This window comes from Octodon degus, unplaced genomic scaffold (assembly GCF_000260255.1).
Source record: "Octodon degus isolate 3935 unplaced genomic scaffold, OctDeg1.0 scaffold00279, whole genome shotgun sequence".
NCBI lineage: Eukaryota > Metazoa > Chordata > Mammalia > Rodentia > Octodontidae > Octodon > Octodon degus.
This window is the reverse complement of record NW_004524855.1, coordinates 1,019,583-1,032,442: the sequence shown is the minus strand read 5'-3', so window position 1 is coordinate 1,032,442 and position 12,860 is coordinate 1,019,583. Positions and strand designations below refer to the sequence as shown.

Genomic DNA, 12,860 nt, shown 5'->3' with positions numbered 1-12,860 from the left:
TTATTTTATTTTATTTTATTTTATTTTTTAGGGAAGGGTCTACAAGGTATTCAGGGTCTCACTACAAGACCAGCCTCATAGTGATCCACTTGTTTACAGCCTCCCAAGAGCTGGGATTACAGGCCCACACCACCTCGCCCAGTCTCAGTTGCTGTCTCAGTGCACCCTGGGGTGGGGCTGGCACAGCAGGCCCGGGGATCGATGGGCTGCTTTCTGATCTTGGCCTCCTCCTCCTCTGTGCCCAAGTATCATGGAAGCACGGCCTCTGTGGCTTTTTCTGTTTTTCTGTTTTTGTTTTTGTTTTTTGTGGAACCGGGGATTGAACTCAGGCCCTTGCGCTTACCAGGGAAGCACTTATTCCACTGAGCCATCTCCCCGGCATCTTTTTTTTTTTTTTTTTTTGCCTCTACGGCTTTTTGCGCATCCCTGAGCTCGTCCACATGGAGCATTGAATTGGTCTGCCTGTCATAGAGGTAACTGAAATTCAAGGCCAGCCCTGGACTGCACAGGTAGACCTGTCTCAAAAGGAGAAATAAGGAAAAATTGACCAAGGTAGAAAAGTGAGATTACTACAGCTTAGCTTTCAAAGCATGTTAATGATTTTAAGAGTTATATGTTTTAAAAGATTTAAAAATTGGGATTTTAGGGGCTGGTGAGATGGCTCAGTGATCTAAAGCACCTACTTAGAACAAGCTTAGCAAAGCACAGTCAATCCCCCAGCACCACATGCCAGCCAGCCCCGCCCCCGGTGGGCTGAGCTGGCCACACACACACACACATAAATAAAATTTTTTTAAAAAATTGGGATTTTAGAGGAGATAACTGACCTGAAAATAATTATAGTTTTGAGCTGGGCATGGTTTTGCACCCATGTAATCCCTGTACTTGACAGGCTGAGGCAGGAAGATCCTTAAAAGTTTGAGGCCAGCCTGGGCTACAACATAGGGAAACCCTATCTCCAAAAAAACAACAAAAAAAAACCATGACTTTAAAAACTGTGGAGGATAAGTAACTTTACCCAAAGAATATTTTGGTTTTCAGTAAGGTTTTTTTTTTTGTTGCTGAGTTTTAAGACAAAAGCAAGGGGCTGGAGAGATGGCTCAGTGGTCTAAAGCACCTACTTGGAACGAACTTGGCAAAGCATAGGGACCGCAGTTCGATCCCCCAGCACCACATGCCAGCCAGCCCCGCCCCCTGGTGGGCTGAGCTGGCCACACACACACACACACACACACACAAATAAATGTAAAAAATAAAAAAAAATTAAAAAATAAATTAAAAAAAAAAAAGACAAAAGCAAGGGATGGAGGACCTATTAGCTTAGGTAGCTGATGGGTTCCCTGAGGGTTGTCTGGTTCCAGGGTTCCAGCCCCAGCTGCATCCCTGGAACTTCATTTCTGCCTCCTGCAGCTCTTCATGTCTTGGTTTTCATCTTCATAAAGACTTGGAGGCCTTGGCTGTGGGTGCCACTCCAAGAGCCTGCGGGAACGCTGCCATTGAGAGTAGCTTGTGGTTTGGAAGGGACCCCTGCCGTTTCTGTGGAGATCTGCGGAATGGGACAGACTCAGGCCAGGAGGATCCTGGGAGCTAGTGTGTGACCCTGATGACCTCTAGGGCGTTTCTCTATTGTGTGGTTTTGGGCTCGCAAGTGTCCGGAACTTCCCACTTTGTTTCACATCGTGTCCATTATGAAGATAGTGTAGGTATCTTTTACTTGCCTGACTCTTCAGAGTCATAATGGTAGTTGAGGGTGGTAAGAAAAGGGAGTTCTGCTTGGTGTCTTTGGGATGGATGGATAGGTGGATGACTGGGGGTGGGGGTGATGACGCACACCTGTAAGTCCAGTACTCTGGAAGGCTGAGGGAGGAGGATCACAAATTCAGGTCCCACCCAATGAGACCCTGTCTCGGAATAAAAACAAAGCTAGGCAAAGCCGCATGATAGAGTCCCCTTTGATTTGGTCCCTATCACCCAAGAAGAAAAGGCAGGGAGAATGGGGTCTTTTTACTGTTTTTATGGGTCCCTGTAGTTGGTGAGCAAGAGCTGGCTACAGTAGACTCCTGCAGCGTCTTTCAGGGTGACAGCCTCCTGAAAACAAGAAATTCCTCCTGCAGATAATGCTGCTGCCCTTGCTTTGTTGTTTGGCTTTACTCGCCATTGACTTAAACAGATTCATTGCTAGGAATTGTTTTCATTTTCTTTCATAGCGTGTTGCAAGTAAGTAGCAGGAGAGAAAGTGGCACCTGTTTTCATCTGAATCCCTGTTTTCCAGCCCCTCCCATATTCTGCTCAGTTCTAGCCTGTGTGGCAACCCTGAAGTCCAGACAGCGTGGCTGGGTTTTGGAGTGGCAGGAGTGGTCCTAGTTTGTCACCTCCTTGTGTCAGCATCAACGTTTCCTCCTCTCATTGGAGCTGGCGCTGCCGCTGCCCCCTTGTTTGTCGTGCCAGTCGTGCTGTGTGTCTTTTGGAGCTTGCTGGGCTAAGGGTGACCAGGGTGATGTCAGAATTGGCCTGTGCAGAGCATGAATACTTCCAGTCTCCAGGGCCACAGCCCCGTGGCCAGTTAGAAGACACCGAGCCACGGCGCCTTCTGACTCTGCCCCAGCCTTCCCATGGGGCCAGTGTGCACAGGACCTGCCCCTCCTCTGTCAGTGCTGTGGGGTTGATTGCCGAGCTGGCACTGTGCTCCCTTTTCCCGCCTATGAGATGGACTGTTTCTCCCACTACTTGAGAAATCCTGTGACACATGTGCCTAGCTCAGACCATGGCTACACAAGGAGTGGTGACCGAGACAGGTTTCCCACTGCCCCTGCTGCTGGCTGCCCCTTAGGAAGGTGCCTTGCCCTGGACACAGTAAGTGTCCTACTTATGGCTTAAAACACGTTCTGTTCCAGGAGAATTGTTCATAAATTGGAGTAGAAAGTTATTGACTTACGGAGTATCCGTAATAATTCAGTCCAAAAGAACTGAAGCAGGGGGCCTGCCCCGTAGCTCAGCTCTTTAAGTGGCTGCTTCGACAAAGCAGTCAGGCTCAGGTTGCTGTGGTTCGATCCCCACAACTCAAGCCAGCCAAAGCTGCCCTGAAGGCGTAAGGAGCAAAAAAAAAAAAAAAAAAGAACTGAAGCAGACACTGCAAAAGTGTCACTGTCTTTCTGTCCCTTTTGTAGGATCCCCCCGTGCCATCTGCCTGTTCTGAGTGTGTGGAGCAGCGTGGGCAACACTAACCTTACAGATAGCTCTGCAGTCCTCATGTTGGAGGAATGGTACTGAGCATTGTGAAGCACAGCGGCTCCTCAGCCGGGGAGGGCTCTGCTCCCCCACCTTCTTCAGGGCCTGGCTTGGGCTGTGAGCCTGAGCATCTGCTACAGGAACTTGGTTTCTGTCTGCATTCACATGCTACAGATTAGTGTGGCCACTGACCTTTTAGAACCGAGTGCTTGCGGCAGGCCAGGGTTGCCCTGTGTCCTGTTTTGGGACAGCAGTCCATGTTAAGTCATCTCTTCCAGTATGTATGTATGTGCTTTGGAGTGTGAGGGAGTTCTTAGGGTTCATCTGTGGGTTCAGCTTTGGTTTTGGTAATTGTTGAGACAGTGTCTCACTGTGTAGCAGGCTGGCATTGAGCTTACTATTCTCCCAGGTTGGCCTCCAGCCTCAGCCTTCCGAGTGCTGCTTCGCCCAACCTGCAGTTCTCAGCTATGTCAGCTGTCTCTGTAGTTTAAGATGTTTTCCTACTGGAAATGGTCATTCTCCCCTCGTTCCTGTCCCTGATCCAGGACTGCTGAGTTTTGTGTCCAGGGTTCCCCTAGTTCAGAGATGGGAGCCTGGAGGTGTGAGGGGGACTGCACTAGAGCTTCAGTGCTCTGGAAAGCCAGACGCACCGTGGCCTGTGGAGGAGTTCGGAGGAGCCGGCATGGCTGAGGCTGCTCAGAGCCTGTGGTCCACGCTGGGAACAGCGCTGGTGCTGGGTGAGAAGGTCGCAGTGGATCATAGTGGGTAGACGTCTTTGTGTCCTGAGGTGGCCCCTGCAGGCGTGCATAGGACTGAGTGTTTGTGTGGAGGCTGGTGTGCTGGTGTGGACCTAGTAGAAATGCTAGGCGAGCACAGGCCTAGCCCGGAGGGAAAGCAACCCTTCTGAAATTCTAAGTTGGAATTAAGAATTCAGATCTGCATGTCAGCCTGCCCACACCACCACCTGCTGGGTGTGTGCCAAGGAGCCTGAGCTTGGTGAGGTGACAAGTGGCGTAGCCAGCTCTTGCTAGTGATAATGGTTCCTAACCGTGCTTTCTGGTTTCCTTTCTGCACCTTTTTATTGCAGTATTGGGGATTGAGTCTATGACCTTAGCACAGAGCAACAGCCCTAGTCCTTTTTAAACAGTTTTTGAGACAGAGTATTGGTAAGTTGCCTGGGTTGTGCCCAAACTTGAGGTGGTCCTGCCTCAGCCTCTCAGAGTGCTGGGGTTACAGGTGTGTGCCTCCATGGCAGGCAGCTTTTAGACTGTGCTCTACTCCCTGTGTTTGCCTGGTCAGGTGCTTCCTGCATGGTGGTTCCTATACTGGGCGTTTGACCCACAGGTGTCATCTGGGAGAGGTTTGGAGCAGCTCTGGTCTGTGTGCTGCTGCTCTTGTGCACAGAGCACTGTTAAGAATGGTGTAATGAGGGCTGATGAAAAGAAGACAAGGAGCCGCCCGGCGCAGTGCGAGCACCTGTGGTCCCAGCAGTCTGGGATGCTGAGGCAGGAGAATGACAGATGTGAGCCCAGCCCGGCCCCTTCATGGCTTAACAAGAACTTGTCTCAACATAAAACATAGCGAAGGAGAAGACAGGCGTTTCCCGTGGGAGTGCACGCTCCCTGCGTAGCCTCTTGGTGGTTTAGGGCTGATGGGGCCGGCTATGGTGTACCACCTCGCCTCCCTTTTCCAGATGTTTTTGTTCCCTTTAAGGTAAGCTGTGGCTCCTCAGATTTTCCCACATGGTAAATTTACCGTGCTCCCTTGTAGCAGCTTTACAGCGCTGTTCCAGGCTGCTTTCTGAGGCCTCACTGTCTGTGGCCCCCATCTGTACTGGCAGCTGTGCCTGCCTCTACCCCCCAGCCTCTCTTACCTCTGCTCAGGCTCCACTGCCCCGTGAACCCGCTCTCTGCCCCCTCCTGCGGAGATGGCTGGTGTGTTTATGTGGCCCCGTCAGAAAGTAACCTCTGTTCTCTTTCTCCTTCCCAATGTTCTCATTGCAGGAGTCTGGTTGGAAGCAAATGTTTTTAACGGACTCGCATCTCCAACGTGATCAGGACTGAAGGACGGAGGCCGCTCCGCTCCCCCTTCCTCCACTCCCCTAGTCCTCCTGACACCCAGGGACTCCCTCTGCCCCACAGGTTTGAAGATGCTTGGCAGCCCTCCCAGCCCTGTGCTTCCTGTCTGCCAGGGGAGGAACCTAAGTCCGTGTAGCTGGGAGGGTGGCAGACAGGAAGTTGGCTCCATGCTGGGGCCCTGGTCCTCAGAGAATGGTGCTTTGTCTGAGGAAGCCTGCCTGTTTCTGAGTCCAGGAGCAGGCAGTGGTGATGTTGGTGAAAAGGCCTCCTTCCTAAGGAAACAGGTCCTCCTTGCAGATCTCGGAGGTGACGGCTGTGCCAAAATATGCAGGGCCTTGTCCTTAGCACTAGGTTTGATGGGGCCAAGAGGGCCCAAGCCCTTGCTTATGTTTTTTGTTAATGTCTTTCCCTTCCCCACCCTTTGAGAAGGGACCAGGAGAACAGATGTTACCTAGTGACGACCTCCTTCTGGTCCTGATTTTCCCTTGCATCTTGATGGTTTGTGTCCCTGAATCTCTCTGGCTCCCTGCTGCCCAGCGCCTCTGGTCCTGTCCCTGAGCAGAAATGCCATGGAGTTGCTTCTGCTGGAAGCCCTGTGCCGCTTCGAGCTTGGTTGCCTCTCACGGTAACCAGCTCTCTCGTGTTCCTTTCCCTGGGGCTTGTCATGTGAGCATGGTGCCCTTCCCCCAGGAAAGCTGCTTCCTTGTTTTAGAGGAAGTTACTGCCGCTGGGGGACAGGGTTCTCTGGACCTCAACAGCAAAGAAGCCTAGCCAAGTACCGGGGGGCAGGGAAGAGGCAGCCTGGGTGGGTCTGGCCACCTCCCCAGGTCTCCCTTTCTCGGGCTAACCCAAGCGCAGACTTGTGACCCCAAGTACATCCTTGTATGTGTCGTGGGATGACCGGCACTATCAGGCAGTGAAGTCAGGTTTGGTGTCCCTTCACCTTTAACTTGACTCCCGAGCTCCACTCTGTCCCTTCTTGTCCCTGGCGAGGAGTGCAGAAGCGATGGAACCTGACTAAGCCAAACTGCCCAGAGTCCTCAGGACCAGTGCTTGGGGCTGGGCAGGTAGAATTGCTTTTCCCCAACCACCCAAGTTGTCCTGTGGTTGCCGCACAAGGTGACAGCAGCAGGGTCCGGTAGTACCCAGGGTGAGGCGACTGCATGTGTCCTCGGCACAGGACACGGAGCGAGTGACCAGATGAGGCTGAGGCCCAGGGTCACAGGCCTGTCTGGCTCAGGGGAGAGACTGAGTTAGACTTAACCCTTCCTCTGTCCCCAGCACGTTTCTGAAACACCCCTCAGTCACTGGGGAGCCCCGGGGGGAGAGGCACATGCCCCTGGGACATGTCGGCCACAGCCACAGCCTTGACCCCGTCCCAGTCGTCCCCGGCGCCTCAGAGCGCGGCGCCCGGCCCCGCTGGCCCGGTGGTGGTGAGTGACGTGCTTATTCTTGACAGCAGCTCCGTGTGTCTTTTTAAACGTAGAGAAAACCAAGTAAGTGAGTCTAAGGAAACAATATATAGAATATCACAAAAGCCGTTCACCTGGAGAATTATTTTCTCCCCATTTTTGTTTTTACTCAATGACACAATTTTTAGTTTTACTTCCTGATAGCAAAAGGAAAAGAACCCCGACCCTAAAAAGGCCAAGGCCCCCCCCCCCTTTGTCGGTGATTTGTCTTTCTGATAGGTTGAAAATTGTGTAATAAACTTGATGACGCTGTCAATCTTTTATACTGCATTGTATTTTTTTCCTTTTGTAACAAAATATTTTGAAATAATAAATGGGGTGTGTGCTGTTGTATGGATTCTGCATTGAATAGATTTGTTGAGGTGTCTGGGCCATGGGCGGGGCTGATGTAGATGCTGTGGGATGGTAGTGAACCCCAAGTTCCTAGCAGGAATTGTGCTGGGCAAGGGCTCTCTAGCTGGAGGAGGCCCCTCTGAAGGGTAGCCTTTGCCTTGATCCCCAGAACACCCTGCTTAACACTTTTGAGTCATCCTTTACCCTTCAGGAGCTGAGACTTGTTGTACAGTCTGGGTTCTAACAGTGAGGTGTTGGGAAGGAAAGACTTCCCTGTAAGAGACCCGCTGGCTGCGGCTGGCTTCCTGGCTCTGAGTCGGGGACATGCAGTGTGGCCCCACGTCTCCCCCGGAAGATGAGCAGCTGGCCGCCTCCACACAGGCATGCTGTGCGGGCTGGAGAGAGCGAATGTCTTGGGACTTGCGATGCCGCTGGAATAGGTGTGCTTTCGAAAGCTTGGTGGAAATGCCACGGGCTAATCTCGGGTTTCCACAAAATGCAGATTGTTACGGCCAGGTGAGTGGAGGTGGCAGGACAGAGCCCGAGGCCTGCAGCCAGAGAAGTCTAGTCTCAAATGTGCTGTTGACACAGCTTGGAGCTGGGGACCAGCATGTGTTCCTGTGGTGAGGCTGGTCCCCAAAGCAGTCCCAGTGGAGATCTGCGCTCAGCAGTCAGGGATGGTTCCGTGATGAGGTCATGAACTGGGATGCCACATCTTGCTGTCCCTGCAGCCGCTACCCAAGACGCCAGAGTGACTCTTAACAAGTTTGTGTGTGTGTGTGTGTGTGTGTGTGTGTGTGTGTGTGTGTGTGTAGTGCTAGGGGTTGAACCCAGGCCCTTGTGCATTCAAGGCAAGACAAATTCTTCCATTGGGCCACACCCCTGGCCCACTAAATCATTTATTTTAAACCAAAGGTGAGCTGTGAAGGGAATGTTTAATGAGAAAAGGTGACCTAGGGAGCAGGGGAAGCGAAAGCTGCGTCAGTGAGAGCGAACCTTCAGAAGGGAGTGCAGGGCTCCAGCCCGAGGAGGAGGTCCCTTGGGAGGTCAGCCTTTTCCTGCAGGGTGAGGCTTGTGTGAGATGGAAGGGCCTGTGCCCTGCCATCGCTGCCTGTCATCCCTCCTAGTCCCAGTTCAGGCTCTGTGCCATCAGTGGCCTTGGCTGGCACCTGCTTGTGGGGCCCCAGATTAGTTTTTTGGAGATGTGGGCGTGAGAATGTCCAGGTGTGATTACATTTAGTTTTCCTCAGGTCAGCAGCGGGTCAGGGAAGAAGAGACCTGTAGTCATCTGTCAGATCCTGCTTCTGTTCATGAGCTGAACACCTTGGACCTGGATGGTCCCCGCTGAGATGCCACTGTGGACACTCCTGATTTGGCCGCATGTGCAGCTGCAGAAAGGCCTCTGCCAGCTGATGTCGGTGCCTCTGTGTCTGGTCTGTATAGAGGCATTCCAACACACGCAGCCCCTGAAAGACTCCCCATCCTCCACAGCTGCCTCGGTTTCCACTGGGCAGCACGGTCAGCTGCAGTGTCCTGGCAACTTGGGGAGAGCAAACATGAGCTTTCCACAGCCTTCTTACTCAGATCCTCCCAGTGAGAAAACCGGGAGCCTGTTAAGGGATTTCCTGCATTCCGACACGCCATGAGCTGGGAACTGCACCAGTCAGTACCTAGCTGTGCGTTGCGTTCCTTCTGTACTAAGTCTGCACAAATGGGGCGCAGGCCTGTGTGGTCTCTGCTACCTCTCTGAATGCGCACACTTACTTTTTATAAGCCACCTGTGCACTTGTCATGCTCTCGTTCATCCGTGCAGCTGAGAGGGTGGCCTTTGTCCCTGAACCCCTACATGAGATTGGGTTGCAGGGAATTGGTTCCCCTCTGGTCTGGTGCCAGCGATGCCCTCACCACAGTTCTAACCATCAAAGCCACAGTGTGAGAGGCACAGATAATTGATATGCATGGGGTATGCAGTTGGGAAGAATTGGGGACATTCTTCCTGGACTTTCTGGTTTCTATTTCTTGGTTGACTGGACCTGCCCATTCTAGCTTTGGGTAGACCCTTGTCTCCCATCAGGAGTCAAGGCCACAAGGCCCAGAGCAGCAGGAAATGAGAGGGCATCATGCTTTGGGTAGTGGCGGCCACAGGATAAAAATGAAAACCAGCTCAGAAGGAGCTGAGGGAGGAAGAGCCAGGAGTCATCTGTCATCGGGCAGTGGGGCCTCAGGCTAACTGGATGCTTGTTTAGGGCTCCTGGTGGCCTCTTGGGGCAGAAGGCCATGCCCAAGGCCACAGTGCAGAACAGTTGGAAAGATGGCTACTGAGGGGGAAAGGACATACCCAACCAGATACCATCCTCCAGCTTGGAAAGTACCCCTTTTACTTCCAGAGCTTTACACGGAGACCAGGAATGTAGCCTAGCATGCAGTAGGGCCTGAGTTCTATCCTGAGACAAACCACACCTTCTCCTAGTTGAGAACAGGATTATTCTGACTGCACTTGGCCCTCCCTGCAAAGGAAGCCAAGAGCAGCAAGAGATGAGGCACCAGCGTGGAGCTGGAGCAGACTCGCAGGTGAGCTCAAGAGACAGGCTCCGAGGCAGGCGTGGCGGTGTGCCTCTGGCTCCAACACTCAGGCAGCTGAGGCGTGAGCATCTCGGCAGGTTGGGCCCACCTGGATCGCACAGTGAAATCCTGTCTCAACCAAAACCAAAAGTAGACCGGCCGGGTGCCTCCTGGGACTTGGCAGGCTGCAGTCAGGAAGGCAGACCAGGGGGACCTTCCTGGGGACAGTCTGCCCTCCCCAAGGGAATGAGATTCTAGGGTTGTAAGGAAAAAGCTGCCACTCCACAATGGAAAATACGTATTTATTATAAAGGCTTGCTTCATGATCAAAGTAGAAAAATAACACTATGTGCTACTATAGAGGTCCTGGAGGCCTAGTGAGGCACCTGTCACGGCCCCCCAGCACCACCCTAATGTCTCTGGGTGTGTGAGGGACAACCAGGTGTGGCACGGCATGTCCAGGAGCCTCAGTGATCCACACAAGATGCTCCAACCAAGGCGGTCAAAGAGGACTTGAAGATGGCCAGGAACTGTCGGACAAAGGCCAGGATGGGGCTAGCCTGCCCCTCCCGCCGTGGAGTAGTCTCCTGGCTGAGGGCGCCCACTGGTCATCCAGCAGGCTTCCTGGGTGTCGGTGCTGACAAAAAGCTGTATGACCTTTTCCGGGCAATACGACACACCCACCGCTTTTCAGGGCTGGGGCTGAAGTGCTGCAGTGTGTGTCGGCCTGACGGGCCACGGGCTGCAATGTTTGCACCTCAAATCTTGTCCATACTGATGGTGAAAAGAAAAGAAGAGTTAAAGATGGGCGAGCAGGGGACCCAAACAGTTCATGCTCCTAGTCTGGGTCCCCAAGACTCAGAAGAGTATCTTTCCCACAAGGAACATTCCACCGCCGGGAACAGGAGAGGCAGGCATGCAGCCCACCCTCCCAAAGCAGGGCATCCCCTTGCAGAGGCCCAGGTTCAAGCCCAGAGCCCAGACCTGGAGAAAGCGGCGAGGGTGAGCACCTCCAGCAGCAGCTCTGAGCCACAGAAGCAGAGCAGGATGCCGTTCATGATGGCTTCCAGGCGGAGCACGTAGGTCTGCAGCAGCAGGTAATAGGAGGCCATCACAGCAGACGGGAAGGTGAGGGCCACACTGATGCCAAGGGGCATCTTCCGCTGGCACAGATTTCCCTTTGTACCTGCCACACACAGTGAGTCACCTTTCCTTGGCCTCAGAAGGCTGGGTGGGATATGACAGGTAAGCAGAGAAAGACCCCAGGGGTGGGGGATTTGTCCAGGCCTGAGGGAGTCACAGGATGGGGGTCATTTACTGCAGAGACCATGCTCCCAGCCTGGCTCCCCAAAGAAAGGGGTGTGTGTGTGTGTGTGTGTGTGTGTGACTATAAAAATAACATATACTCATTAAAGACTTTCAACTGGTACAGAGGATAATGTTAGAAAATGACAAAATGTTTCTATATACAAAAGCATGTAAAGTATCTGCCCCTGGGGTATCTGCACCTCTCTAGGGGGGACAATCTAAGCAGTGAGAAATGGTGCCTTATTGCTTTAGCTTTTATTACTAAGTTAGTGTGTCCTTTCTAGTTTATCTGTCCTTCACTCTTTTTAAGTCAGATTTTATTGGTACATTTTAGATATGCATAATGATCACATTAATCATAGGGATTTGGTACCTGTACATGATAAAACTCGATTTTTTCCCCATTCTCTTCCCGTCTTCAACCCCTCTTCCCCTTCTTATTTACAAATCATATTTCATTTTGCTTGGGCACCAGGAATTGAACTCAGCACCTCACATCTTCCAGGCAGGTGCTGCACCACTGAGCTAAATTCCCAGCCTATTATACACACTGTGTTTACATTTTTCCTTCTCATTTTTAATGCCCCCTTTCCCTCCCCATGTGAACATTTTGTTTGTTTCACAGCCTGGCTCTTCACTCCTGTGCGAACAGTCTAGTATCCATCACATTTTAAAATTGTCTTTTCCTTAGGTGATGTTATTTATTTATTTTATTTATTTATTTATTTATTTAGTGGAACTGGGGATTGAACTCAGGCCCTTGCGCTTGCAGGGAAGCGCTTATTGTACTGAGCCATCTCCCGGCCCCCCTTTTTTTAATTTTTTGGCACAGGGTCTCACTACGCAGCTCAGGCTGGTCTCGAATTCACAATGGTCCTCCTGCCTCGGCCTCCCGAATGCTGTTCCTTCGGTGATTTATGCGAGTCTTCGTTTTTTGTGTGCACTGCAAGTTTGTGCTTCTTGTACTTTCGCACCACTTTCAAGGACGCAGTATTCTAGCCGCAAAGGGTGTGGCTACTTCTCTTCGGTGCTAGAGAGAGCCTCAGAGGTGGAGGGGATGTCCCTGCTGGGCGGGCGTGTTCTGCCCTCACAGGGTCACCCCAGACACTGTTCTCCCAGTTGAGCAGCAAGAGGAACCAGGCTCTGATCTGGCGAGGCGCCTTGAGAAAGAACTAGGAACCCCCGCGCTGCCGAGCAACACTGGCCCACAACTCTGAGCAGCAGGCTGAAACCTCCGCCGGGGGCCGTGACACCTGCCTGACCGAGCTCACTGGCGAGCCCGGCCGCGCACTGTGTCCTGCTCATCGGGTCACAGCCCGCTGGGCCGTGGACACGTTCTCTGGATGACACTCACCAAAGAACAATCGGACTACTTCAATTCCAAGGTACAGCAGGAGCATCACCACGTCCAGGACCAGGTTGGCCGCTGGGTAGGGCAGCAGGAGACCTAGCAGGGCGCAGGGCGGAGCTGCAGCGCACGCAGGGCCGAGGGGCCGAGGCGCGGCCGGCGCTCCGCGGGAGCCCGGGCCTCCACTCGTGGCCTCCACTGTGGCCTCCACTCGTGGCCTCCACTGTGGCCTCCACTCGTGGGGTCCCGGAGGCGCGCGGCGCGCGGCCGCCGCGGGGCTGCTTCCCCGGCCCGACGGTCTCGCCCGGCCTCACCTTTATACAGGAACAGGAAGAGTTCCAGCAGGAAGTAGGTCGCGCAATACCAGCCATTCAGGAAGAACAGGACTTCCAGGGGCGTCGAGGACAGCCGTTTACCTGAAAGGAGCCACAGCGGGGCGTGTGGCCGCGCGGGCGCCGGCTTGCCCGGGCCGCCGTCCGACTCCACGCTGGCGGCTCGGCGGGCATCCCACGCGGGGCACCTGGCCCCCCG

The 12,860-nt window shown here is 53.1% G+C and overlaps 2 protein-coding genes across 5 annotated transcripts in view; one reads left to right on the top strand and one right to left on the bottom strand.

The window, feature by feature from the left end:
• Cpsf7 (cleavage and polyadenylation specific factor 7) overlaps window positions 1-7,094 on the top strand; it is a 25,157-nt gene extending 18,063 nt beyond the window's left edge. For both annotated transcript variants that reach the window (XM_023707016.1, XM_023707015.1), the window contains exon 11: window positions 5,232-7,094. The gene's annotated coding sequence lies outside the window, so the exon portion shown is untranslated. The remainder of the gene's footprint in view (window positions 1-5,231) is intronic.
• Window positions 7,095-9,956: 2,862 nt separating this feature from the next.
• Window positions 9,957-12,860, bottom strand: part of Tmem216 (transmembrane protein 216) — a 4,045-nt gene continuing 1,141 nt past the window's right edge. Inside the window, exons 2-5 of one of the 3 annotated variants that reach the window (XM_023707087.1) lie at window positions 12,644-12,745; window positions 12,336-12,428; window positions 10,684-10,859; window positions 9,957-10,447 (exon numbers count right to left, since the gene is read on the bottom strand). In XM_023707087.1, coding sequence (XP_023562855.1) covers window positions 10,364-10,447; window positions 10,684-10,859; window positions 12,336-12,428; window positions 12,644-12,745 — 455 coding nt within the window. In that variant the 3' untranslated portion in view covers window positions 9,957-10,363. Of the gene's footprint in view, window positions 10,448-10,657; window positions 10,860-12,335; window positions 12,429-12,643; window positions 12,746-12,860 lie in introns of all 3 variants that reach the window. The other 2 variants (XM_023707088.1, XM_023707086.1) reach the window with 2 other exon arrangements.